The sequence below is a fragment of the Somniosus microcephalus genome, chromosome 3, assembly GCF_052327205.1.
Source record: "Somniosus microcephalus isolate GS21.2 chromosome 3, FLI_Smic_1.0, whole genome shotgun sequence".
In the NCBI taxonomy this organism is placed as follows: domain Eukaryota; kingdom Metazoa; phylum Chordata; class Chondrichthyes; order Squaliformes; family Somniosidae; genus Somniosus; species Somniosus microcephalus.
In genome coordinates, this window is record NC_140989.1 from 318,721,507 (window position 1) to 318,747,765 (window position 26,259).

The following is a 26,259-nucleotide window of genomic DNA, read 5'->3' on the forward strand; positions in this document are numbered from 1 at the left end:
AGGTCCCGGCAGACTGCTAATGTAACACCCTTATTTAAAAAGGGCAGTAGACAGAAGGCTGGAAACTATAGACCGGTTAGCCTAACATCTGTGGTAGGTAAAATATTGGAGTCCATTATTAAGGAGACAGTAACAGGACATTTGGATAATCATAATTTAATAGGACAAAGTCAGCATGGTTTTATGAAGGGGAAGTCATGTTTGACAAATTTGTTGGAGTTCTTTGAGGAAGTAACATATGGGGTGGATAAAGGGGAACCAGTGGACGTAGTGTACTTAGACTTCCAAAAGGCATTTGACAAGGTGCCACACAAAAGATTATTGCTTAAGATAAAAAATCACGGGATTGGGGGTAATATTCTGGCATGGATAGAGGATTGGTTATCTAACAGAAGGCAGAGTTGGGATAAATGGTTCATTCTCAGACTGGCAATCAGTAACTAGTGGTGTTCCGCAGGGGTCAGTGCTGGGTCCCCAACTCTTTACAATCTATATTAACGATTTGGAGGAGGGGACCGAGTGTAACATATCAAAGTTTGCAGATGATACTAAGATGGGAGGGAAAGTAGTGAGTGAGGAGGACATAAAAAACCTGCAAGGGGACATAGACAGGCTAAGTAAGTGGGCAGAGATTTGGCAGATGGAATACAATACTGGAAAGTGTGAGGTTATGCACTTTGGCAGGAAAAATCGTAGAGCAAGTTATTATCTTAATGGCAAGAAACTGGAAAGTACTGAAGTACAAAGGGATCTGGGGGTCCTGGTGCACGAAACTCAAAAGGTTAGTATGCAGGTGCAGCAAGTGATTAAGAAGGCCAATGGAATGTTGGCTTTCATTGCTAGGGGGATAGAATATAAAAATAGGGAGGTATTGCTTCAGTTGTACAAGGTATTGGTGAGACCGCACCTGGAATACTGCGTACAGTTTTGGTGTCCATACTTAAGAAAGGACATACTTGCTCTCGAGTCAGTACAAAGAAGGTTCACTCGGTTAATCCCGGGGATGAGGGAATGGACATATGAGGAGAGGTTGAGTAGATTGGGACTCTATTCATTGGAGTTCAGAAGAATGAGAGGCGATCTTATTGAAATATAAAAGATTGTGAAGGGGTTGGATCGGGTGGATGCGGGGAGGATGTTCCCAATGATGGGTGAAACTAGAACTAGGGGGCATAGTCTTAGAATAAGGGGCTGCTCTTTCAAAACTGAGATGAGGAGGAACTACTTCACTCAGTGGGTGGTAGGTCCATGGAATATGCTGCCCCAAAAAGCTGTAGAAGCTACATCATTACATAAATTTAAAACAGAAATAGACAGTTTCCTAGAAGTAAAGGGAATTAAGGGTTACGGGGAGCGGGCAGGAATTTGGACATGAGTCTAGGTTCGGATCGGACATGGCCCTGTGGGTAGCGGAGCGGGCCCAGGGGCCGTGTAGCCTGATCCTGCTCCTATTTCGTGTGTCTAATTCTGTTAGATTCAGGAGATGGTTCTGTGATAGTAGATTGGCGGTTAGGATCAGATCAGCCATGATCTTATTGAATGGCGGAGCAGGCTCGAGGGGCCGATTGACCTACTCCTGCTCCTATTTCTTATGTTCTAATACCAGACAAAATTCCAGAATTAATTATTAAGGAAAAGGTACTGGAGCATGTTAGAGAACTATAAAGTAATTGGAAAGAGTCAGCATGGATTTACAAAAGGGAATTCATGTCAGAATATTGTTTTAATAAAGTGATTGTAGTAAGAAATTTGTACGGTACCTCAGAAAATTAGTTAGCAAAATGAACTAGCATTGCATTGGCAGCAGTGTGCTGAGATAAGTCATAAAAGACAGACTATATGAATGAAAAGTATTCAGGACAGACATCTAGGTTTATTCTAGTATTCTAGGTGTGACAGGTACAGTCCCACAGGGCTTGGTATTGAGACCAATATTCTTCAACAATTTTCATAAATGATGTGGAAGGAGATATCAGCAGCTTCATCTCAAAATTTGCAGATGGCACTGCAATAGCAAGGCTAGTTAATATGGTGGAGGAAGGGAAGAAACTTCAGGAAAACACAGACTCTTTCCAATTACTTTATAGTTCTCTAACATGCTCCAGTACCTTTTCCTTAATAATTAATTCTGGAATTTTGTCTGGTATTAGAACATAAGACTCTTAGACATCTGTAGATGATCAGTCAAGACTATTTGGATGGCAAAAGATTAAAAAAAAGTTTAAGCTGACAAGTAGATGATTCAGGATATCAGGGATAAGGCAATAATTTCCACTGCATCAGAGAAGGCGAAGAGAAGACTTAATAGATGGTTTTGTAAATTATGAAATATTTTGATAGGGTGAATGGAAGGCGGCCATTTCCTGGCGAGTTGGTGACAAGATATCATCAATTTAAAATTGGAGAGAGGAGAGAAGTTAGGAGAAATTTCTTTATGCAAAGAGCTGCGAGAGCACAGAATGGTTTGAGTGGTTGAGAGAGAGACCTTTAAATCTTTTAAGGGAAGATTAGATAAACATTTGAAGCAGAGGAAGATTTAGGGTTTTGGAGAGCAAACAAAGTGCTGAAATTAGTTTTAGAATGCACCACAAAGACATGGCAGACACAACTGGCCAAATAACCTCCTTCTGTGCTGTAAACGCCTATGGTTCTATGATTCAAACAAGATACAAAAGAAATTACTTTACCGAGAGGGTGGTTGGTTATTGGAATGGTTGAATCTTGAATAGAACCACATCACCAGGTACAACTGCTGGAACAGCAGGAAGACAGTCGAGATGGATTAAGGGGGGTAGAACTTCAGCGAGGAGGTCTCTCAATCTGCCACTCTAACCCAGATAAACTGCATAAATGGCCACATATATTCTAACCCACAGTCTCTTCCGGCCTTGAGATTTCTATGACTCTATGCAAATAGTAAATAAGCTTCATATGATGAACGAACAAATGGATCAAACTACAACCTATTTCTTGATAAAAGAACATGTATATATAGTAATATTTACAAGTTCACTTCTTATGAATGTTATCACTTTGCTATAGTCAAACACTAGACATTTACCAAAGAAATTTGGATCTCCCATGGCATTGCTTATACTATGTTGGGTAATGCATAAGGGCAAAGTTACACCATGTTACGCAGTCTGTATTATTCTGCTGTTAAGATTAAGCTGTGGCCTTATTTTTAATATATTTATATTATGTATACATATTCACGGAGGTGCAAGAGGAGACAGCGTGAGAGCGCATGTGAGGGGAGCAGGGGTGGAATAGGGAAGTACAGGAGGGGAGAACTTCCAAGAAAACAAAACTCAAGTGGTCATAAGTTGTTTTTGGTGCCAGCTGCTTCTTTTGGTATCGCGGGTTAGTGCCAAGTGAGATATGATCTCAAAGGATATTAGTGCAGCACTCACAGAATACTGGATTAGGATCATGATCGTGCTTATAATAATTTATGATTTATCATGTATACCTTACAATTATTTTGTTACATGTTTTTAAAAATAATAAACAAAATTACAGCTGCAGCTATGTAGGACATGACTATTAGCTATATAATTATTATGGTAAAATGTGTACCATAAACTTGGGCAATAAAAACAAATCCACTTAAATTGAATCCGCAGCGTGGCCTGACTAAGACAGGTGCAGGATACGCAGGATCCACCAGGAGGGTCACTGCAACAGCTCGTTTCTCTTCCGTGGCCTTGTGTCACTAATAAATCTAAAAGAATTCAGGAGAAACTTCTTTACCCCAAAGAGTGGTTAGAAGGTGAAACTCGCTACCGCAGGGAGTGGTTGAGGTGAATAGCATAGATGCCTTTAAGGGGAAGCTGGATAAACACACAAGGGAGAAAGGAATAGAAGGATATGGCGATGGCTCGTGTGGAGCATAAACACCAGCATGGACCTGTTGGGCCTATTTCTGTGCTGTAAATACTATGTACTGCGTGTGGCCGGGTGACCTTGGGGAGGGATCACACAGTGTCCACCGGTACACTTGAAGTCTTCCATGGCCAGTGGGCACTGCTGGGCATGGGTTTTCTGCCAGGTAGGTAAAATAATATTGTGATTCAACATATTTTTATTTTGTTTGGGCCATTGTATTAGTGATACCTTCCTCTCAGGGAGGAAGCTTGTAGAATGCATATTTTGTTGGGACCATTGGGTCGCCCCCCAGTGCCACCTTAATGGCCTATTTAAAAAAACACTAAAGATAGAAAACCTCTGAGATTAAAAATACTTAGCTATAACAAATAAATATTTCCAATAAATATAAAAGGAGTTAAGCAAGTTGTTGGAATCTTTAAGCAAAATATTTCTTGGTTCACCATAAATTCTTTCAACAAATGAAATAGCAATCACGTCTGTGACTAATGGAAGGCACTGTAGCGAATAGCCCAGCATCAATGGAAAAGCGAAACCTTGCAACAACCTTCTGCTTGCCCTGCATGTCCTCTGGACCTATATTCTAATCTCGTTTGGTACTGAAATGCTACCTCAAAGGCTCCACAGGAAAATTAATTTGTCAGTCACTTGTGTGGCATCAACTGTACTGAGTACCCGAAAGCTCAGAAATCTGTAAACCACCATCAACTGCTTTGGGTTCAGTCTACTATTTAGCACAAGGTTAGCATTATTTAATCAACTGAAGGAAGCAATTTAAATGCTGTAATTTCTGTGGACTGCATAAAAATCCATACCAAAGTCAGACCAAACGAATGACTTTCATGCTTTATGTATATTTTCTTTTCTTTATCTTAACATTAAAGTAGTTATTCAGGTTACAGTGTTCATGCTTCAGTGGAAATTCAGCATATTTATCATCTGTTGTGAGTCGCCTGACAGACAACTTTGAACTTGGGTAGCAGATTGTTTACTTTTTTTAAAGACTATTAAGTTCTCTTTAAATCGTCGATCTACTGAGCCACGGAGTGGTAGAACATGGCTGCATGTCAACTGTTCTCTACATGGCAAGTTCCCAATCATGCCTTTTGGGAGTAAGGAGGTTCGGCTTAAATTGGTTGATAAATAAGACCAAATCTGCTCCCCAAGACCACCAGATTTTGAAGCAGAGGAACTGAAGAGGTAGCAAACTCCATACATGCAAATTCAACACAAAGAATTCCTCATTACCCCTTCAAGACAGAATGTCGATAAAAACAAAATAATGCTGGAAATACTCAGGAGGTCAAGCAGCATTTGTGGAGAGAGAGTGTTAACGTTTCAGGTCGATGACCCTGCGTCAGACTACAAACTATAGTTCCTCTGTCCTTACTACAACCCACATCCACAGCTGGAATAAAGACACATATGGCATTATCCCATGACTAGACCCTGGAAAGGAAATTGCACCAAAGTCTGAAAAAACTAGTAAAACAAGTGATTACAAATGAACCCTGGTGCATGTATGTAACCCACACAGCCTGAACAAGCTCTTATTACATTTGATTTAAAGGAACATTGTGATCAGGAACTTTTGGCAAACAAGTGGGAGGAGAAGTTGATAATGCTCCACAAAAGCATGTAGGATCTTAGATTTTATAATAGGGGCATAGAATACAAAAGAAAAGTAATACTAAGCCTATACAAATTATTGGTTAGGCCACATTTAGAATATTATGGTCAGTTAGGTTGGCCTACTTTGGGAAGGATGGCAAGACCAGCAAGAAGCTATAGCAATAGATTTACTAAAATAATCTCAAGCTGTAGTTATAAGGAGAGACTAGAGAAATTGGTGCTCTTTTCACTAGAAAAGAAAAGGTTTAAAGAAGATGGGATAGAGAGTTGTTGTTTTGATCAGGTAAAAAGGCAAAAACACTTTCCACTCTCAGTGAATCAGTAACTGAAAGGCATAGGTCAGGAATTCCCATAGCACTGCTCCGCTGTTACAACTTTGCTGGTAGTGATGCAGAAACCCCATTTACACGTGTAAACAGGGTTACCACCGCACTTCCAGCAAAATAACAGCAGCGGAGCTACAGCTGCTCCGAGAAAATTGCCAGCCATAAATTTAAGATAATCACCCAAGTAATGGAAGGAAAGTTAAGAATTTTTGGATACAGTGGATTGTAAGGACTTGGATGCAGAGATGGTGATGGAATCAGAATCCGTTAATAGCTTTTAAAAGAGACGTGGATATGTATATGTATTTCAAAAAGAAAACTTTAAAGCATTATGGCGAAAGGGCAGGGGAATTGAATTAAGTGGAACACTCTTTCAGAGAGCCTGCATTGGGCCAAATGACCTTCTATGCTGCAAAATTCTATGATATTATGATAAGATTGCTTCCAAATCACAGCAACCTTGGAAATTCAAAGAAACAGTGAAAACAGCAAGTGCCTGGGCTTGCAATGTAAAGTCCAAGGGGGTCGCATCACTCCAGAATCAGATTCGGAAGCTAGACTGTCACTTTTGTATTGCTTCAAAGTGGAAACCACATTCCAGAAATACAAAAATGGCAGTAGAATTCTATGCTAAGTGTGCCGAGAGAGAACTGGAAAGGGACTTAGCAGAAGCAAAACAGAACAGCAAGTGTTTTTTCCAAAACTCTTGCATCAAGAGAACTGTCAGGAAGGAAGCTCAAACCCCAAGGTAACCACATGGGGATGAAAAGGAGATAGTAAGCATGCAAGGTGGCTATTTTGTGGAGCTTTTTTTTTTAAACCAGGGAAGGCCAACATCTCTGAAGCTGCAGGAGTCAGTTAACACTGTGTAGAGTAAGAGACGAGAAAGAAGCAAATGTAGTTCCATTATTCAAGAAAAACACCACAGCCATACTTGGCAACTACAGACACATTAGCCTGACCTCAATGATTAGAAAACTGATGTAAGTCAGTGATCAGAAACAAAATGGAAGATTGCTTAATGACAACCAAAACACCTTCAAAAAGGGTAGGTCTTGCCTGACTGACCAACCCCATAGATGTTTCTGGTGGGTTACTTTCCAAAGGCATATGTCATAGCAGAACACGGCTTCTCAAAACCTTTAATAAAATAATGCACGAAAGACCCCTTCACAAATGCAGATCAATTCTGGTCAGCATAACAGAAGGCAGTGCAGGGGAAAGCAATGACAATGATCCTTGGTTTTAGAATAATGTTTTTTGAGGAGCAACTTGATACGTTATGGGTGCTCGAAAAGTAAGATCTCTCAGTGGGCCCTATAGAGGTATACAAGACACTTCAACAAAATAGAGAAAGCAAACTTGGAACAAAACTTTAAGATATACCAAGGCAACAGCAGGGCATAGGTATAGGGCTGTGAAAGGTTTTTTGATCAAATATCAGGAAGTATTTCTTTACATAGATGATCGCCAGCAAGAACGAGACCACTGGGCCCATTTAAGAAACAGCTAGATGCTGCAATGGGAAAATGGTAGGATTGGCATTCTGGAAGGATAGGATCAAGTAGCCAAAAAGGCCATTTCCCTTGGAACATATCTTGTAATGAGCTTTCCTGGGAATAAATCATCACTGAAATTATGCAAAATTGATTTTAATTGTTAAAACTTCAGGGGATACCACCTCAACTACATTACCATTTTAAGGAAGTGAAGTTGCTACTAAAATTTCCATCAACAGCTACTTTATATTTTTATACTGTGTGTAGGTAACAACTTCAAAAGTAGCAATAGTTTATATAGCTTATATATTGCCTGGCTCCCACTCTAATTCTCCTACCCAGCAGAAAGCATGGCACAAGTAAAAGCTGAGAGTGCAGGCAGTAGCATCAGTACTCTCTAAACATTTAAATCAACTCCAGGTAATGTAAATGATACTCAGGAGATCCAAGGGTCTCTTTAAACACTTTTTCTCTTAACACGTTTTAAAGAACCTGGTTTTATACTAAAAACAGGGAACAAGTATAAAACTTCCCCTTTGCTAAAGTCATCCTTGAGTCCTTGCACCATAGGAAACAAAGAACTGCCAAGGCCACCCAAACTATTGTTTGTGAGAGACCTAATAACTTGAGGTCTTCAAGCATCTTACAAATATATTTCAGTTCTCATTCATGGGGTGGCAGTTAAAAAAAATTGTCTGACACATATTAAAGAGAGAAGCAATGTTAAGTTAAAATTCCAGGTGAGTCCTGTCAGAAGGTCAAATCAAATATGGCTAATCTACAATAGGGCCTGCAGTTCACTAACTGTTCAAGCCAAAACTAATGTAACATAGGGACACAGGAATTGCTAGGAGAGAGACACGGCTCATCTAGTTCACCTTCTACCATCCTGTAGTTGCATGATACAACAATAATAGAGTTCAAATTCAGTTAAGCCAACCGTGCAATTTTCCATTTAAGAAACTTTAAAAACTCATACATTCCAAGAATCAAATGGTGGGTTCATTAACCTGTGGAAAAAGTGTTCGGAGGGCAAGTGCCGTCACAAGGTGACTGTGCCAAATGACCTCTTTGTGTTGTAAATTCTATGTAGTACTAAATTAAGGCCCAATGAGGACTAATTGGGAACCATTCCCAAATAGCTTACATAAAAAACAAGATATCGGACAAGCCAAATAGAGTGGGTGGCGAAAGAGGAATAGCTACAAAATAAGCCTGAAGGGAACTAAGTTTTAAACCAATGTCGAACAAATGCTGGAAATATGCCAGAATATGCAGGGCATGCACATGTCAAGATGAATCAACCTTTTTATTTGTAATATAAGCTGCATTAGTGGATACCCTGCATGTACTAACTAAGCCATCACCCACTAGAGATTGCCATCTTTCTGCAATGTCTGATAGAATGTTTGACCCTCAACTGTGAAATTAGATCCCTTCTGCAAGATAGTAGGATCCTGCCTCTGCTTATTACCATGATGCTGTGGAACCACAGTATGCAAAGCCAATAATGGGTTACCAGAATTACTTTTATTCTTTCAGCTCATATCTTTTGAACTACCCATGAGATCAGTTGCTAGGAACAGTTCTGTTCTCCATATTTTTTTTTTTTTTTTTTTTTTAAAGGATATAGAGGCACTGGAGAAGGTGCAAAAAAGATTTACTAGAATGATACCAGAACGAAGAAGTTATACCAATCAGGAAAGATTGAACAGGCTGGGGCTCTATTCTCCAGAAAAGGGAAGACTGAAAGGTGACCAGATAGAGGTCTTTAAGATTATGAAAGGGTTTGATAGGGTAGACATATAGAAGAGTTTTCCACTTGCGGGAGAGACCAGAACTCAGGGTCACAAATATAAGATAGTCACTAATAAATCCAACAGGGAATTCAGGAAAAGCTTCTTTACCCAGAGAGTGATTAGAATGTGGAGCTCGCTACCACAAGGAATAGTTGAGATGAATAACATAGATGCATTTAAGGGGAAGCTAGATAATAATTTTTTGTTATTTTAAAAATCTATGGGAATTTTTATCATAATGGAGAAATCTGACATTCCACAAATATAAAGTTAGTTTTTCAGGGCCACACAGATTGTTCAGCAGTAATTATGATTTAGTACACCATTAAAAACCCAATTACACCTAATTCAACAAGGCTTAACTGTTTTGGGGTTTTTTTACAGCGAGATTAATGCGTAAAAAGTGTAAGTTCATGTCAATTCAAGTGATTTGAGAGATTTCTATCTGCGAGGACTTCAACAGCGCACCCTATGGAGGAGCAGGGAATCACTGACAACTTCTGGATTTCTGCGTGTAATTGCGCATATGCGGACGCCAGAAGTTGCTGTCAGTTTCACACAGTAATGACGGCAAACGCTGACAATTTCGCCATCATTACAACCGCAAATTCCGGGCCAGTGTTTGACCAACAAAACAGCAAATTTAATGAATTCTAATTTTTTTTTTTTTTTTTTTTTAAACAGAGAAGAAATCTCTACAGGGCATGAGTTTAAATGCGACTGTTAATTCATAATAATTCACCTCTTCACAAGGGAAGTTTAGTTAAATCTCAGCTGTGCTACTAAATCAGAGAAATATATGCTTGGGGGGGAAAAAAACTATCAAGACTAGTCCTTTCTCACACATGTGAACTTCCTGTAGAAGTATCATAGATCATCATTGAAATCAGACACGTTAAGGTTGACACATTTTGAGATTTTTGACTGTTTGGCTTAGGAGAGATTTCGGGTAGATTTACATTAAGATGTTGCTATTAAGCTTACAAGGGTTAAATCCACACCACACGCCAGCTCAAGGAAAAGTGTACTTGACCCAGTAGTTGGGACTAAACAAATGATCTGACAAGGATCAAGTTTTGTGCACACCACATCAGTTTGAGATTGGGTTCATTAATACACTCGAATGATATTCACTCAATAAGATTAGTTTCAGGGATTTTGCTAATATTTAAAGTGAGTTTAACCTACTGTGTTATTTTCAATGTTATAAGGAGCATTGTGAAATAGAACAAAATTCACTGAAAATTGTATTCTGTTTGTTCATATACTAAATGTTAAAAAAAAAATGGTTAACAAATGGCCTTATCTCATTAGAGGGGTGAGTGATCAGTCTGTTTTCCAGAAAATAGGTTAAATAGACATTGGGACACATGGGACAATACATCATCCAGTAAATATAAAGCGGGGTTTCATGGTTATAACGCCAGGGATCACACTATAGTATGATTAGATATTGGGCTACTTAAAAGGTAAACACTTGATCATAGGGGGTCCACCAATGGGAGAGTCTAGTGACGCTGCACCCAAAAGAATATCTAGTGGAGACCCAAAATATGTAACAGAGGTCAATGGGCTTCAAGATAATCCCATCCTCCAAACAAAAGAGTAAACATGGTGTCATTTTTGGGGAGGGGAGGGGTGAGTGCATGGGTGATCAAGCATTAAAAATCAATAGAAAAAAGGGCTGATACTACCGGTGCACTGGATTAGCACACTGTCCTTGCATCTCTTGGGACCTGGTTTGGAATTAGGCCTCCCAACTCCTTAAAGTTCCAATCTGCAGTTTAATGTTAGCACATGCTTTATACGAAGTGCTGCACCCAAAGTCACCATGATGTAACGAGTCTTCCATTTTGGCTATTTTAAAATGTAAATCAATGCTTTGGAACACTATGGTGTACAGTCTTTGAAAATTAATACAATCAGTCCAAAATAAAGGAGTGGAAAAAATTTGGTTCCATTTGCAAATTTCAAGCAGCAGGTGCATACCTTTGGAAACACTCTGTACTCTGATGCTGATTGTTCTATTTTCCATTAATCCCAATAGACTCACTGTAGCCTTATCAGATTTTTAAAAAATAAATATATTTTTCACAGTTTTATTTAACTTAGACAGGCTCTTCTAACGACCAATACAGTCCTGTTTTAAATCAAGAGGAGCTCTAGTCCAGTTAAAAAAACTCACACTGATTGGCTATTATTGGCACATGCAAGACACGCAGAGGTAGGCGAGACACTGCAATATTCAGAGAGAATTTATAAAAGGGGGGCGAAAGCAAAATTCCTGCCTGGACTGAGTAGAATTAAGAGGTAGGATTTCAATCCCAGTCGCTGCGATGAAAGTCTCCTTTCTCTACCAGCTTTAAAGATCCCTCAGTAAGTAAGCTTAGGCAGTTGCAGTCTACGACTTGCAAGAGCTGGCCCTAATCATGAAGCTATTCGAAATTCAGGATGAGTTAGTGACCCCTCAAAGGCCACAGCGCTTTGGGATATGGAATGGTAGTTTTTGACTTGGGCCGAGTAGAAGCAGCTTCAGAATCTGACCATGTTATACATGATTTAGGACTGATTGATGCTGACTGTATTTTTAAAAGTGGAAAAGTGTCCTTTTCCCAGCATTAGCAACTCATCTCCAAAAGGAACTTGAAAATTAACCATTATTTAAAGTGAAGAGGAAAAAATATTTAATATGATCAGTAATAGCATACTTCAGTGTGTGTAATACTTGTGTATAAGATATGGACAAAACAGTCTGGGGGTTTTCATTACAAAAACATAAATAGCACATGCAATCTGATCAGATTGAGGACTAGACTCAAAGCTATTCAGGTTAAATTGAAAGTGAGAAATCAAAATTTAAAAATACAAAATAGGATACAATGTTACAAGATAACTGAAGCTTAAAAATATTTATCTCTACAATGCATTCTGTTCTTGTGCAAAAAAAAAAGAATCTGTACTTTTACATGGAATCAAAGGGAAGAGAAAATGGAGAAAACGTCCAATCATTGAATTGTGGCAAAAGTCCTTTTGTTTTATAAAATGGGATCGTTTGACATGAACTGCAGCATGAGACACTGACAAGTGAGACCAATTCAAAATGTGCAGACACAAAAATTACAGTACCATGTATCCTTCTACTCAGCTTTGAAAAGGTCAGCCTTTCATTATCTTTCAATATTCACCAACGCCAGTTTGACTGATCTCGGTATAATGGCACAGTGCCCAGCATTCTCTACAACGCAGGCTGCTAAACATTGCATTGCCCTTCAACTGCTATAAGCCTAAAGATTTCCAGCATACACAATTCCTTTAGTTGAAGATACACCCTCGGTATAAAAGATCATCAGATAACAGTTGCTTTTTTCACAACTGATAATCTGCAAAATACTACCATTCATCACAATATAATTTTTTAAATCTTATCTATGTCTTATGAAGCACACATCTTTCCAATAACAGTTGCACCAGTAAGAATAATTTTTTGGGACACAGGCGCACGATAATTACAGTTACATTATTTCTGTGTCGAGGGACTCCAGCTTTGACAGGATTATAACAGAATGGAGTATAAAAGACTGTACCTTTTGGAACGTCGGAGCATGCTTGTGTCCGGCATAGAGAAATTGGAGAGCAGAGTCCAAAAGGAGTCAGACATGATCCTTTATACTTGTCATGGCTGCAGAATATGGTACTCTCTAACCACTAAGAAGAGCTCAGCTATTCCCTCTAGACCACTAGGTTATTCCATTAAGGTTAGTCAGAAAGGCGGAGTGCCAGTGCTGTTTGCTCTGCTGTCTATTGATTATGCCTGCCTCCCTATGCGTGTGCAGGTGATGGAAATTCAAGCTGGACTGGCTGTAGTTTCATAAGCTCACTGCACTGCAAGGAAGTCATTCAAGACCAGAGGATCAATTGCTGCTACATTAACCATTCAACTTTTTTTTTAGTCTAACCTTCTTTATAAAATCAGTTGATATTCATGGGGTCTCTCTGATCTGTGGAATACAATGTGCAGCTAATGCTGAACACCCTTGTTACAATTTGCATAAACCTCTGCCAATATAAAGTACGACAGCATGAATTCATTAAAGTGGGGCTGCTCTAAAATATTTTCCCCTCTGGTTTTGAGGTTTGAGGATAATGAAGGCATGTATAAAAATTACTGTATAATTCAAATAGACACTGTTTATTTTACATAGCAGTGTGAATGGTCCTGAGGAAATGTATTTAGTAATAAATTTATGAAATATGACTAAAAAATAATTTCAAACACACCGTAGTTAGAAAGACAACATTCAGAGCATTTTAACAGATGCACTGTACTGAACAAAATATAAACATTGGAAGTGGAGGAGGTCGTGCATATGGAGATTGCATAGCATCACGAGGAAGCTACCCCTAGGGTACAGAATTTCCACTGCAGTTTTAAAAACACAGACCTTGTATATATCTACCTGCTACTCAACATCATTTTCTGTTAACATGTAATGCTGAATGCCAGAAACTATATCCGGATAAACATATCAAATCATACAACAATTCCTTATTCTCTGTATTTTCAGGGAGCAGGGGAATTAACTTCAGAGTATAAAAGAGGAATGTTTTAACCATAATGGGCTGAAAATGCTTGGTATATGAGGGCAATAACCTGCTGTGCCCCACATAGTGTCAAATTTCTGGTATCAGTAGAATTATCCTAGCATTACATGGCACTCAGATTGCACCATAGCTATGTATCTTTTGTAGTTTTGTTTCGTGCGACAGTCCGGCAGCTCAGGGCTGTGTATTTTCAGCACTAAGTGTACAATATGCCTCTAGCCAATTGCACTAAACTCAAAACAGCCAATTATGTACACATTGAATCCAAGTGACGAAAGTAAAACAAACCCTTTATGAATCAGCAGAAAGGTGGCAAATACAGCAGCATTCAAAGAACCACAGTCCCTAATGGATTTTAACACGCCAGACAAAGACTCCTGTATCGAGATACTACATGAAAATGGTCGATCCCATTACAGCTTGCCAGCTGTGGTAAACAAGTGCTTTTACATCAACTGAATGTTGGCTGGTCATACATACTATTTAAAGCTGTAAGGCCCCACAATTAAATCTGCTCCAAGTACAAGCAAGGGAGCTAAAGAACTAAAGATTGTCTTTTCTACTTGAGTCTGAAAAAATCCTCTCCCTTCAAGAGTGGCAATGGAAAGCATACAATGTGTACGCGCAGGGTCTACACCTGAGCTCCCGATCACAGCATACAGCGAAAACGCAGCAGAAACAGAAAACCGTGATGCATCCGAAAACAACAAATCACAGAAACAGTAACTTGCTTGTAACTTTTGTGGCCTGGATGAGTCCATGTTTCACACATATGTTGAGTGCAAGAGATTGCAGCCCCTGTTCGATTATTTAAGGGAGCCGCTCCTCAATTTCTGCCTCCACTTCCGTCTGACGCTTTGGTCACCTGGTGCGGACGGGGCAGGTAAATTGGAGGACCTTCTTGCGCGTCTGCTCCTGGGCCTAGTCAAGATGACTAGCTATAGGTTCAGGATGGGCGCAGTCCGGGGGTCGCTCTGGCTGCCTGCCTCTCTTCCACAGCCTTGTCCACGTCCGGGTGGCCTTGGGAAGTTTCATGTGGTATCTGCCGGAAACCTCAAGGCCTTCTGCGACCAATGGGCACCACAGGGAATGGAGTGTCTTGTGGGCACCAGAAATATCAAAGTTTATTCTTATAAGTTTCCATTTGTTAGTTCAAAGTTATTAAAGAAAAAGAAAGTAATTTTAAGTATAATTCTCAAAATGACACTAAAATGGTAAAAATATTTTGATGTAGGAGATTATTTTAAATACAAATTACTCTCAACTAGGTTATTTAAAAAGGTGGTTTTTTCTCTTCTCTAGGTTATTTAAAAAGGTGTGGTTTTTTCTCTTCTTTGGAAACTCGCCAGTTCAGGTATCTATACTGAGCTACACACAACTCAGTTGACACCAGCTAGTGGACCTACACTAACCTACACCACCTCCATCGAATGTCATGAGCTTCAGCATCCTTTCCCAAGCTGGATATAGATGGGAATTTAAGCCTGGAAACTTCAATATTGGCCAAATACTGAAGTTTTCCTGTTTCAATCACATTCAGAATAGTAAAAAAGTACTAATCAACATGGCTGCTGTGGTGTATGTGCCTTTAAGAGCAATTATGGTGTATGTGCCTTTAAGAGCCCCAGGTGTGCGTAATGCCGGTAATTGCCACTTGGGCTATATAAGCCTGTGTATTGTGTATATCATTTAGAACCACCCCCCAGACTTGCTTAGTAAATACCTATGAACCAACTCCTGTCTTCAGTGTCTTTATCTACACACGGACACTACAGTGGCGACGAAGTGGAAATGGACTTACCTGCAATTCGGCAGCACCTCAAGGACATCGATTCCTCCAGCGTCCAGAAGACTCAAGGAAGTAAGAGAAACTGTGGTTTCACCAGCTGGCCAAGCTGGTGACAGGTACTGCGCTAATCCTTCCTGGGCGTCAGGCTGGAGCTCCAGCGGCGGGCTCAACAGCTGAGACAGGCAGCGAAATCGGAGGCAAGCAACAACGGACTGGGAGGGTGCACTCGAGAGACGGCCGGCGCGGCAAGCAGGTCAGCGTTTAGACCTCCGTCGGGAACGAGTCTCCAACAGTGAATAAACGGAAACCACAGTAAAACAGCGTTGTTATCAGTAGCAGCGGCGGGAAAGCGCGGGAAGCGCCATATCTTTTCTGAAATGCCTAAATCTGGTAATATTGAGGCTTTTGATGGCGAAATAGAAGATTGTACCACATACGTGGAAAGAGTAGAGGTTTATTGCACTGCAAATGGAATAACAGATGAAAAAAAAGCTTCAGTACTTCTGAACTTAATGGGCGCGAAGACATACGGGCTGTTACGAAATTTAATCACTCCAGCCAAACCAAAGGACAAGACTTTTAAAGAAATTGTTGATACCCTGCAGGAGCATTTAAACCCAACACCGCTGCTGATAGCGGAACGATTCAAGTTCTTCAAGAGAAATCAACACAAGAATGAAAGTAACGCTGATTACCTAACCGAATTAAGAAAGCTATCAAAGTACTGCCAATTCGGAGCAGGACTATCGGATTATCTTCGAGACAAATTTGTTTGCGGTCTCTTAAGTGAAGGAACACAAAAAAGACTGCTTTCTGAAAAAGATTTAACATTGGACAAAGCTTTCAGTATGGCTGTATCATACGAAGCAGCAGCAAAAGGAGCTGCAGAAATACTACAAGAGACACAGGACTTCGGCACCCATAAAATGACACAGGAGTTCGGAAGATGTTATCGCTGTGGCAGATCCACCCATAACCAGAGGGACTGCTGGTTCAAGGGCAAAGCATGCAGGCAATGTGGTAAGATTGGACACATTGCACGGGTATGCCAATCTGGACAAAATAAATCCACTGACAGAAAACAAAAAATCAATAAAGAAAAGTACAGGAAGGTACAAATGATGACGGACAATAGCTCCGAAGACCAGAATAGAGATAGTGACTCCGGAAACAAGAGACTAAGCTGTCTCAAATTACATAATGTACTTGCCAAAGAGGATTACCAAACCATTTGGGTTACCCTCACAATAGCAGGGTCCCCAGTTAAAATGGAGCTAGATACAGGATCAGCTCTAACCGTAATAAATCGACGAGATTACGAGAGGCTATTTTCGCATATACCTCTAAAAGACACATCCATTATCTTAAAAACATATACGGGGCAGAAAGTCTACCCCAAAGGAAAAATAAGGGTGCCTGTGGTATACAACGGCAAAGAAATACAAAAGTTGTATTTATACATTCTACAAGATGGTGGTCCACCGTTGTTGGGACGTGAATGGATAAGGAAGATACGTTTAGACTGGCACTCCATTCAGGCACTGACGGTGACCAGTAAGGAAAAAAACAATGATGACATCATACCTGAACGATTAAAAGACATCTTGGCCAACGCCAAAGAAGTGTTTCAAGAGAAACTAGGAACCTTGAAAGGCATCACCGCCTCAATAAAAGTGGAAGATACAGCAATTCCAAAATTTTTTAAGGCAAGACCGGTGCCATACGCAATACGTCCGGCAGTCGAGGCAGAGCTGAAGAATTTGGAAAAGGCAGGCGTATTATCCAAAATAGATTGGAGTGAATGGGCAACACCCATCGTTCCAGTCATGAAAAAAACATTGAAAAATAACTCTGAGGAACAGAAAAAAATTCGCATCTGTGGGGACTTTAAGGTGACTGTAAACCCGGTCCTTCACACGGTACAGTATCCTCTTCCGAGGATAGAAGATATTTTCGCCTCACTATCCGGAGGGAAACGTTTCACAAAAATTGACTTGGCACAGGCATATCTACAGATGGAGGTTGAGGAGACCTCTAAAAAGTATCTCACAATAAACACACACAAAGGCCTGTACCAGTACAATCGACTGGTTTTTGGAATAGCATCAGCTCCAGCTATCTGGCAAAGAGCTATGGAGCAAGTCCTGCCAGGGATTCCGGGGACTCAATGCTACCTAAACGACATCCTTATAACAGGAGAAAACGACAACGAGCACCTTGCCAATTTGGAGCAGGTGCTCACTAGGCTGAAAGAACGGGGCCTACGAGCAAATCGCCCCAAGTGCGAATTTTTCCAAAATCAGATATCATATTGTGGCCACATAATTAATAAGGAAGGGTTGCATAAGTCACCTGAAAAAATTGAAGCAGTTATAAAAGCCCCAGCACCTGAAAATGTTTCACAATTAAGGTCATTCCTGGGATTAATAAATTACTATCATAAATTTTTACCGAACTTATCAACTATTCTACACCCTCTTAATGACCTTCTACAGACAGGAGTGATTTGGAAATGGAACGAAGACTGTAAACGTGCCTTCCATAAATGTAAAGACTTAATCACATCCGAGAAAATTTTGGCTCATTACAACCCATCACTACCAATCAGACTGGCGTGCGATGCATCCCCTTACGGCATAGGAGCGGTATTGTCCCATAGATTCCCTGATGGCTCGGAACGGCCGATAGCTTTTGCGTCACGCTCATTGAACTCAGCTGAGCGTAACTATGCCCAGATAGACAGGGAAGCACTCAGCCTGGTATGGGGAGTGAAGAAATTCAACCATTACCTACACGGACAAAAATTTACCTTGCTGACTGACCATCAACCCCTCATCTCCATATTCAACCCTAAAAAAGGCGTCCCCATTATGACGGCACAAAGTACCATTATTCAAGAAGGGTAGCAGGGATAAACCAGGGAATTACAGGCCAGTGAGCCTAACATCTGTGGTAGGGAAATTATTGGAAAAAATTCTGAGGGACAAAATTAGTCTCCACTTGGAGAGGCAAGGACTAATCAGGGATAGTCAGCATGGCTTTGTCAAGGGTAAATCATGTCTGACCAATCTGATTGAATTTTTCGAGGGGGTGACTAGGTGTGTGGATGAGGGAAATGCTGTGGATGTGGTTTACATGGACTTCAGTAAAGCTTTTGACAAGGTCCCGCATAGGAGACTGGTCAAGAAGGTAAGAGCCCATGGGATCCAGGGGGCCTTGGCGCGTTGGATCCTAAACTGGCTGAGTGGCAGGAGGCAGAGGGTGATGGTCGAAGGTTGCTTTTGTGACTGGAAGCCTGTGTCCAGTGGGGTACCTCGGGGATCGGTGCTGGGTCCCTTGCTGTTTGTGATCTACATTAATGATTTGGATGAGAATGTAAAGGGTATGATCAGTAAGTTCGCGGATGACACGAAAATTGGTGGGGTGGTAAATTGCGAGGAGGAAAGCCTCAGGCTACAGGACAATATTAACGGGTTGGTCAGATGGGCGGAAAAGTGGCAAATGGAATTTAACCCGGAAAAGTGCGAGGTGATGCATTTTGGACGGACAAATAAGGCAAGGGAATACACAATGAGTGGTAGGACCCTAGGAAGTACAGAGGGTCAGAGGGACCTTGGTGTACATGTACATAATTCCCTGAAGGCAACGGAACAGGTAGATAAGGTGGTTAAAAAGGCTTATGGGATACTTGCCTTCATTAGCAGAGGCATAGAATATAAGAGCAGGGAGGTTATGATGGAGCTGTACAAAACGCTGGTGAGGCCACAGCTGGAGTACTGTGTGCAGTTCTGGTCGCCTCACTATAGGAAGGATGTGATTGCTTTGGAGAGGGTGCAGAGAAGATTCACCAGGATGTTACCTGGGATGGAGCGCCTCAGCTATGAAGAGAGACTGGACAGGCTGGGGTTGTTTTCCTTGGAGCAAAGAAGGCTGAGGGGGGACCTGATTGAGGTGTACAAAATGATGAGGGGCATAGATAGGGTAGATAAAGAGGAACTTTTCCCCTTAATAGGGGGGTCAATAACAAGGGGGCACAGATTCAGGGTAAGGGGCAGGAGATTTAGGGGGGATTTGAGGAGGAACTTTTTCACCCAGAGGGTGGTTGGAAGCTGGAACTCACTGCCTGAAAGGGTGGTAGAGGCAGGAACCCTCACAACATTCAAGAAGCATTTGGATGAGCACTTGAAATGCCATTGCATACAAGGCTATGGACCAAATGCTGGAAAATGGGATTAGACTGGACAGGGAGGGATGGGCGGCGCAGACACGATGGGCCGAAGGGCCTCTTTCTGTGCTGTAAAACTCTATGACTCTATGACTCTATGAGAGGTGGTCCCTTTTTCTAGGGGCACACCAATACAACATTGAATACAAAGGGTCAAAACAGCATGGGAATGCTGACGGTTTATCACGCCTACCGTTGCCAACGATAGAAGAGGCACCTACAGTAGACCCAGTAGAGATATTCCACTCTACCATAGTGGAATGTCTACCGGTGACAAATTCTGCCATTGAAAAGGAGACAAGAAATGACCCTACTCTCTCACGGGTCTACGATTTAACAGTGAAGGGATGGCCAGCACATGGCGAACCACTGTTGCCAGCATTCTCGCAAAGAAGAGAACAGCTGTCAGTGTGCCGAGGAACCTTGATGTGTGGATCCAGAGTGGTGATTCCACCCAAACTCCAGGATAAAGTGCTAAAGGAGCTTCACGAGGGGCATCTGGGTGGAGTGAAAATGAAGAACCTAGCTAGGGCGTTTGTATGGTGGCCAGGTATCGATGGAGACATCGAAGACATGACCAAGAGCTGCCTAGGATGCCAGAAGGTCCAAAATGCTCCACCACAGGCCCCTCTACATCCATGGGAGTGGCCCTCATCTCCCTGGCAAAGGGTGCACATCGACTTTGCTGGTCCATTTATGGACTCAATGTTCTTAATCGCAGTTGATGCACACTCCAAGTGGCCGGAGGTAATAAAGATGTCCTCCACCACCACGGAAAAAACCATCACAGTATTAAGGACCATATTTGCCAGGAATGGGCTGCCGGAGCAGATATGTTCTGATAATGGACCGCAATTTGTGTCCGAAGAATTCAGAAAGTTCTTAAAGAACAATGGGGTAAAGCACTACACGTCCGCCCCATACCATCCCGCCACCAATGGATTGGCTGAAAGGTTTGTCCAGACCTTCAAGAAGGCCATCAAGGCCATGGGTAATGAAGACATAAAACTTCAGCACAAGGTGGATAACTTCTTATTTGCATATAGGAATGCAACGCATATGGTTACTAACCAAACTCCCGCCATGATGTTCTACAATAGAAACCTAAGATGCCGGCTGGATTTGGTCAAGCCCAACATCCGAAGGGACGTGGAGAACCAGCAGTTTCAGGGCATGAATGAAAGGCCAACTAGGGCCTTCCGGTTGGCCTATCTGGTTTTGGCCCGGGACTACCGTACCGAGAAATGGCAGCCTGGAACTATCTGCACACGATTAGGACCACTGATGTATACCGTGGACATCGGAGACAGCATAATAAGGCGCCATGCTGACCAAATCATCAAGTCATCCGAAAAGGGACAACCTACACCACCACTCTATACATCTAACGATGAAGTAGAGATACCCATATCTACCTCCGATCCGGTGATACTGGAGCCCGATGAACCCGACACTGGCCTTCAAGCCGAATCAGCCTTGCCAGAAGAACTTACTACACCACCAGAAACTACTACACCCCCGAGGCGTTATCCGGACCGAGTCAGGAAGCCTCCTGAGAGACTAACTTATAATTAATTAATACAGCAATGTATATTATTTTGCATATGACATGTAATTAATAATTACTTAAAATATGATGTACTAGTTAGCTAGAAGGGGAGGAATTGTGGTGTATGTGCCTTTAAGAGCAATTATGGTGTATGTGCCTTTAAGAGCCCCAGGTGTGCGTAATGCCGGTAATTGCCACTTGGGCTATATAAGCCTGTGTATTGTGTATATCCTTTAGAAACCCCCCCCAGACTTGCTTAGTAAATACCTATGAACCAACTCCTGCCTTCAGTGTCTTTATCTACACACGGACACTACAGCTGCCTAGGGAGGAACTCACTGGCGGTTCTGTAGTTTACATTAGCGGAGCAAAAAAACAGCTAGAAGGAAGATCCCCCGAGGTTGCAGAGTACACTACATCCCTGGTCTCACCAAGGAGAATGCTGAACTCTACTGGGAGTATGTCTCAATGTTTGAATCTGACCCCTTCTCAGAAGAAACAATATCTACCGGTGAGAGGGTGATGTTAAGTATCTCTCAAGAACGTCAAAACACCTGGAACACCTTGATAGAGACAACAGATCTTACAAAAAACAGCAAGAAGGCATGGTCTCTCATACGCAAACTTGGAGGTGATCCTGAGAAAGTTGCCCAACATCCAAATGTGTCTGCTAACCAAGTTGCACACCAGTTGCTCCTAAATGGAAAAATCAACAAGAAACAACCAAGAGCACAACTAGATAGGAAGAAGTACAGCGATGATCCTGGCTTCACTAGACCATTCACCATGGAAGAGCTAGAAACTGGTATATCTAGTCTAAAACACGGGAAAGCAATTGGTCTTGACAACATAGCAACGGAGCAGATAAAGCATTTTGGACAGAAAGCAAAGAAATGGCTCCTACAATTGTTCAACCACTGTCTGGCAACACACAAGCTACCTAATATCTGGCAGAAGGCACATGTAATAGCACTATTAAAGCCTGGAAAAGATCCCTCAGATCCTAAGAGTTTTCGGCCAATTTCACTGCTTTGCCACACCTATAAGCTGTTTGAACGCCTGATACTCAATAGGATAGCACCAACTGTAGATGAGAAGATCATTCCAGAGCAAGCAGGTTTCCGCCCAGGCAAATCAACAACAAGCCAACTGCTCAACCTCACACAACACATCGAAGATGGTTTTGAGCAAGGGATGGTAACAGGTGCTGTTTTTGTAGACCTGTCAGCAGCATACGATACAGTGAACCATAGACGTCTCCTCTGCAAGATTCTAGAGATGACAAAAGAGATTCACTTAACAGAGCTGTTAGAAAGCATGCTTCAGAATCGCCGGTTCTATGTTGAACTAGGTGGGAAGCGCAGCAGGTGGCGTATTCAGAAGAATGGTCTTCCTCAGGGAAGCGTGCTTGCACCGCTGCTGTACAACATCTACACGAATGACCAACCTATAGACGGTGTTACACGCCGTTTTATATATGCTGATGACTTATGTGTCACTGCCCAAAGCACTGATTTTAACACCGTGGAGAAAATGCTTTCTGAGGCCTTGGAGGGACTAAAATCCTACTATGCAGAAAACCACCTTCGCGCAAACCCATCAAAGACGCAAGTTTGTGCATTCCACCTCAGAAACCGTGAAGCCAAACGCCAGCTGAAAGTAACCTGGTGTGGAGCAACACTGACGCATTGCGAGCACCCTATCTACTTAGGAGTCACCCTTGACCGATGCCTCACCTTCAAGAACCACAGAGAAGACAAAGGCAAAAGTGAGCATACGAAACAACATCCTGAATAAGCTCACTAACACAAGATGGGGAACAAGCCCGAAAACATTGCGAACCAGTGCACTTGCTCTTTGCTATTCCACTGCCGAATACGCCTGCCCTGCATGGGAAAGGTCTACTCATGCCAAGAAGATGGATGCTGTTCTGAATGCAAGCTGCCGATTTATCACAGGTTGCTTAAAACCAACAAACACCAACAGCCTATATATCCTGGCGGGTATCGCTCCCCCTGATATAAGAAGAACGGTAGCCAGCAAGAAAGAACGACACCGTCAAACATCAGATGAGAGACACCCTCTGCATTGTCATACACCTACACCCAGCCGCCTAAAGTCAAGAAAGAGCTTCATGAACAGTGTTGTTCCATTACAATCAACCTCATCTGAAGACCGGCTCGCCAGTCTTGAACAACCCCCAGCGATGGAAATTTTACTTGATGAAAGCCTTCCCCCAGGAGCTAATTGCAACTGGGCAACCTGGAAGTGCCTTAACAGACTTAGGACCGGTGTAGGTTGCTCAAAGGTGTCACTAAGCAAATGGGGATATTCAACCAGTCCGACAACTTGTGAATGTAGAACTGAGGCACAGACTATGCAACATCTCCTGCAATGTCCATCGTTAGAGGAACGCTGCACTGTTGAAGATCTTGCCGAATTCAACAACAAGGCGCAAAAATGTGTCCAGTTCTGGCTGGGCTATGTATAGACTGTCTGTGGACACGATAAGATGATGATTAGCGGAGCATGTGGAGATCTAAAATGGTGAATGGCTGAGTAGGAGAAAAATCACAATACGTTATATTGAAAGTATTCCATCACTCTCTCTTTAAAACTATCAGCTTTTAAACCTGTTTAAATGAACCCTAAGAAAAACTGTCAAAAACATACTAGATCCTCCAGTGATTGTTTTGCATAATGGGATGAATGCAACATTCACAGGTGCCAGCACTTGTTGTTGGATTGTCAGTGTCCCAAGATAATAGAGAGTATTATGGATGCTCAGTCCAGCAGTGCCACAACTTCAGCACTGATGTCACCACCGAACACAAGTCTACTGCATCTTGGCAGTAGTACATTGCGGAATGACTTCAGTGGTGAACTGAGCTGAGTGACGATTCTAAACGTATACTTAAAATGAAAATTACTCTCGACTCTCTGGAGACGCCCAACCCTGGGAAACCACATTACAGGCTGGGAATTCAATTTTGGTAAGAAACACCATTCCAAACCACCAGCTCCTTCATGTGGGAGGTCAGCAAGCAGCAGGCAGTTTGTGTTATTTAAAGAATTCTGTGAGTACATGAAGGCAGTCAGGTCATGTAAATTTTGCTCACCACTGGGTCTCACTCTACTCACCAGCACTCTCCACTTGACTGTGCTACCCACAGATGGACAAAGGAGCTGAATTCCAGAGGCGAGGTGAGAGTGACTGCCCTCGACATCAAGGCAGCATTTGACCAAGTGTGGCATCAAGGAGTCCTAGTAAAATTGAAGTCAATGGGAATCAGGGGGAAAACTCTTCATTGGCTGGAGTCATACCTAGCACAAAGGAAGATGGTTGTGGTTGCTGGAGGTCAATCATCTCAGCCCCAGGACATCGCTGCAGGAGTTCCTCAGGGCAGTGTCCTAGGCCCAACCATCTTCAGCTGCTTCATCAATGACCTTTCCTCCAACATAAGGTCAGAAGTGGGGATGTTCGCTGATGATTGCAGTGTTCCGTTCCATTCGCAACTCCCCAGATAATGAAGCAGTCCATGCCCGCATGCAGCATGACTTGGACGACATTCACACTTGGCCTGATAAATGGCAAGTAACATTTGCGCCACACAAGTGCCAGGCAATGACTATCTCCAAAAAGATAGTCTAACCACCACCCCTTGACATTCAACAGTATTACCATCGCCAAATCCCCCACTATCAACATTCTGGGGGTCACCATTGACCAGAAACTTAACTGGACCAGCCATATAAATACTGTGGCTATGAGAGCAAGTCAGAGGCTAGGTATTCTGCGGCGAGTGTCTCACCCCCTGACTCTCCAAAGCCTTTCTATCATCTACAAGGCAGAAGTAAGGAATATGATGGAATACTCTCCACTTGCCTGGATGAGTGCAGCACCAACAGCACTCAAAAAGCTCGACAACATCCAGGACAAAGCAGCCCCCTTGATCAGCACGCCATCCACCACCTTAAACATTCACTCCCTCCACCACTGGCGCACCGTGTCTGCAGTGTGTACCATCTACAAGATGCACTACAGCAACTCGCCAAGGCTTCTTCGACAGCACCTCCCAAACCCACGACCTCTACCACTGAGAAAGACAAGGGCAGCAGTCGCGTGGAAACACCATCACCTCCACGTTCCCCTCCAAGTCGCACACCATCCTGACTTGGAAATATATCGCTGTTCCTTCATTGTCGCTGGGTCAAAATCCTGGAACTCCCTCCCTAACAGCACTGTGGGAGCAGCTTCACCCCATGGACTGCAGTGGTTCAAGAAGGCAGCTCACCACCACCTTCTCAAGGGCAATTAGGGATGGGCAATAAATGCTGGCCTTGCCAGCGATGCCCACATCCCAGGAACGGAAAAAAAAATTGGAAATAATTTCCTACTCTCTCGGTGACACTTCTTCCAAAGTCCCCCAATCAGCACTTGTGTACAGTACAAGAGAGCTGCCAGCACGCAGGGAACTATACTCCAGTATCGTGCTTCCCTACATTACAACAGCAACTACAATACTTCATTGGCTGTAAAGTGTTTTGAGACGTTCTGAGGCCGAGAAAGGCGCTGGATAAATACAAGTTATTTATTTATAAAAGAAAAAAAAATAAAGACTTGCATTTATATAGCACCTTTCACAACCTCAGGATGTCCCAAAGCGCTTTACAGCCAATGAAGTACCTTTGACGTGCAGGCAACTGTTGTAATGTAGGAAACCCGGCAGCCAATTTGCGCACAGCAAGGTCCCACAAACAGCAATGTGATAATGTCCAGATAATCTGCTTTTAGTGATCGTGATTGAGGGATAAATATTGGCCAGGACACCAGGGATAACTCCCCTGCTCTTCTTTGAACTAGTGCCATAGGATCTATTATCTTCTTCTTTTTCTTCTTCTTAAGCAGTCCCTCAGAACCGAGGATGACTTGCTTCCACACTAAAATGC

At 42.2% G+C, this 26,259-nt stretch overlaps 1 protein-coding gene across 10 annotated transcripts in view; it reads right to left on the reverse strand.

The window, feature by feature from the left end:
- Positions 1–26,259, reverse strand: part of mast2 (microtubule associated serine/threonine kinase 2) — a 518,017-nt gene that overhangs the window by 170,346 nt on the left and 321,412 nt on the right. The window contains exon 1 of one of the 10 annotated variants that reach the window (XM_085983023.1): positions 12,729–13,345. The exons of the other annotated variants lie outside the window; for them this stretch is intronic. Coding sequence (XP_085839149.1) covers positions 12,729–12,802 — 74 coding nt within the window. The 5' untranslated portion in view covers positions 12,803–13,345. Of the gene's footprint in view, positions 1–12,728; positions 13,346–26,259 lie in introns of those variants that run through there. 10 annotated transcript variants of the gene reach the window in all.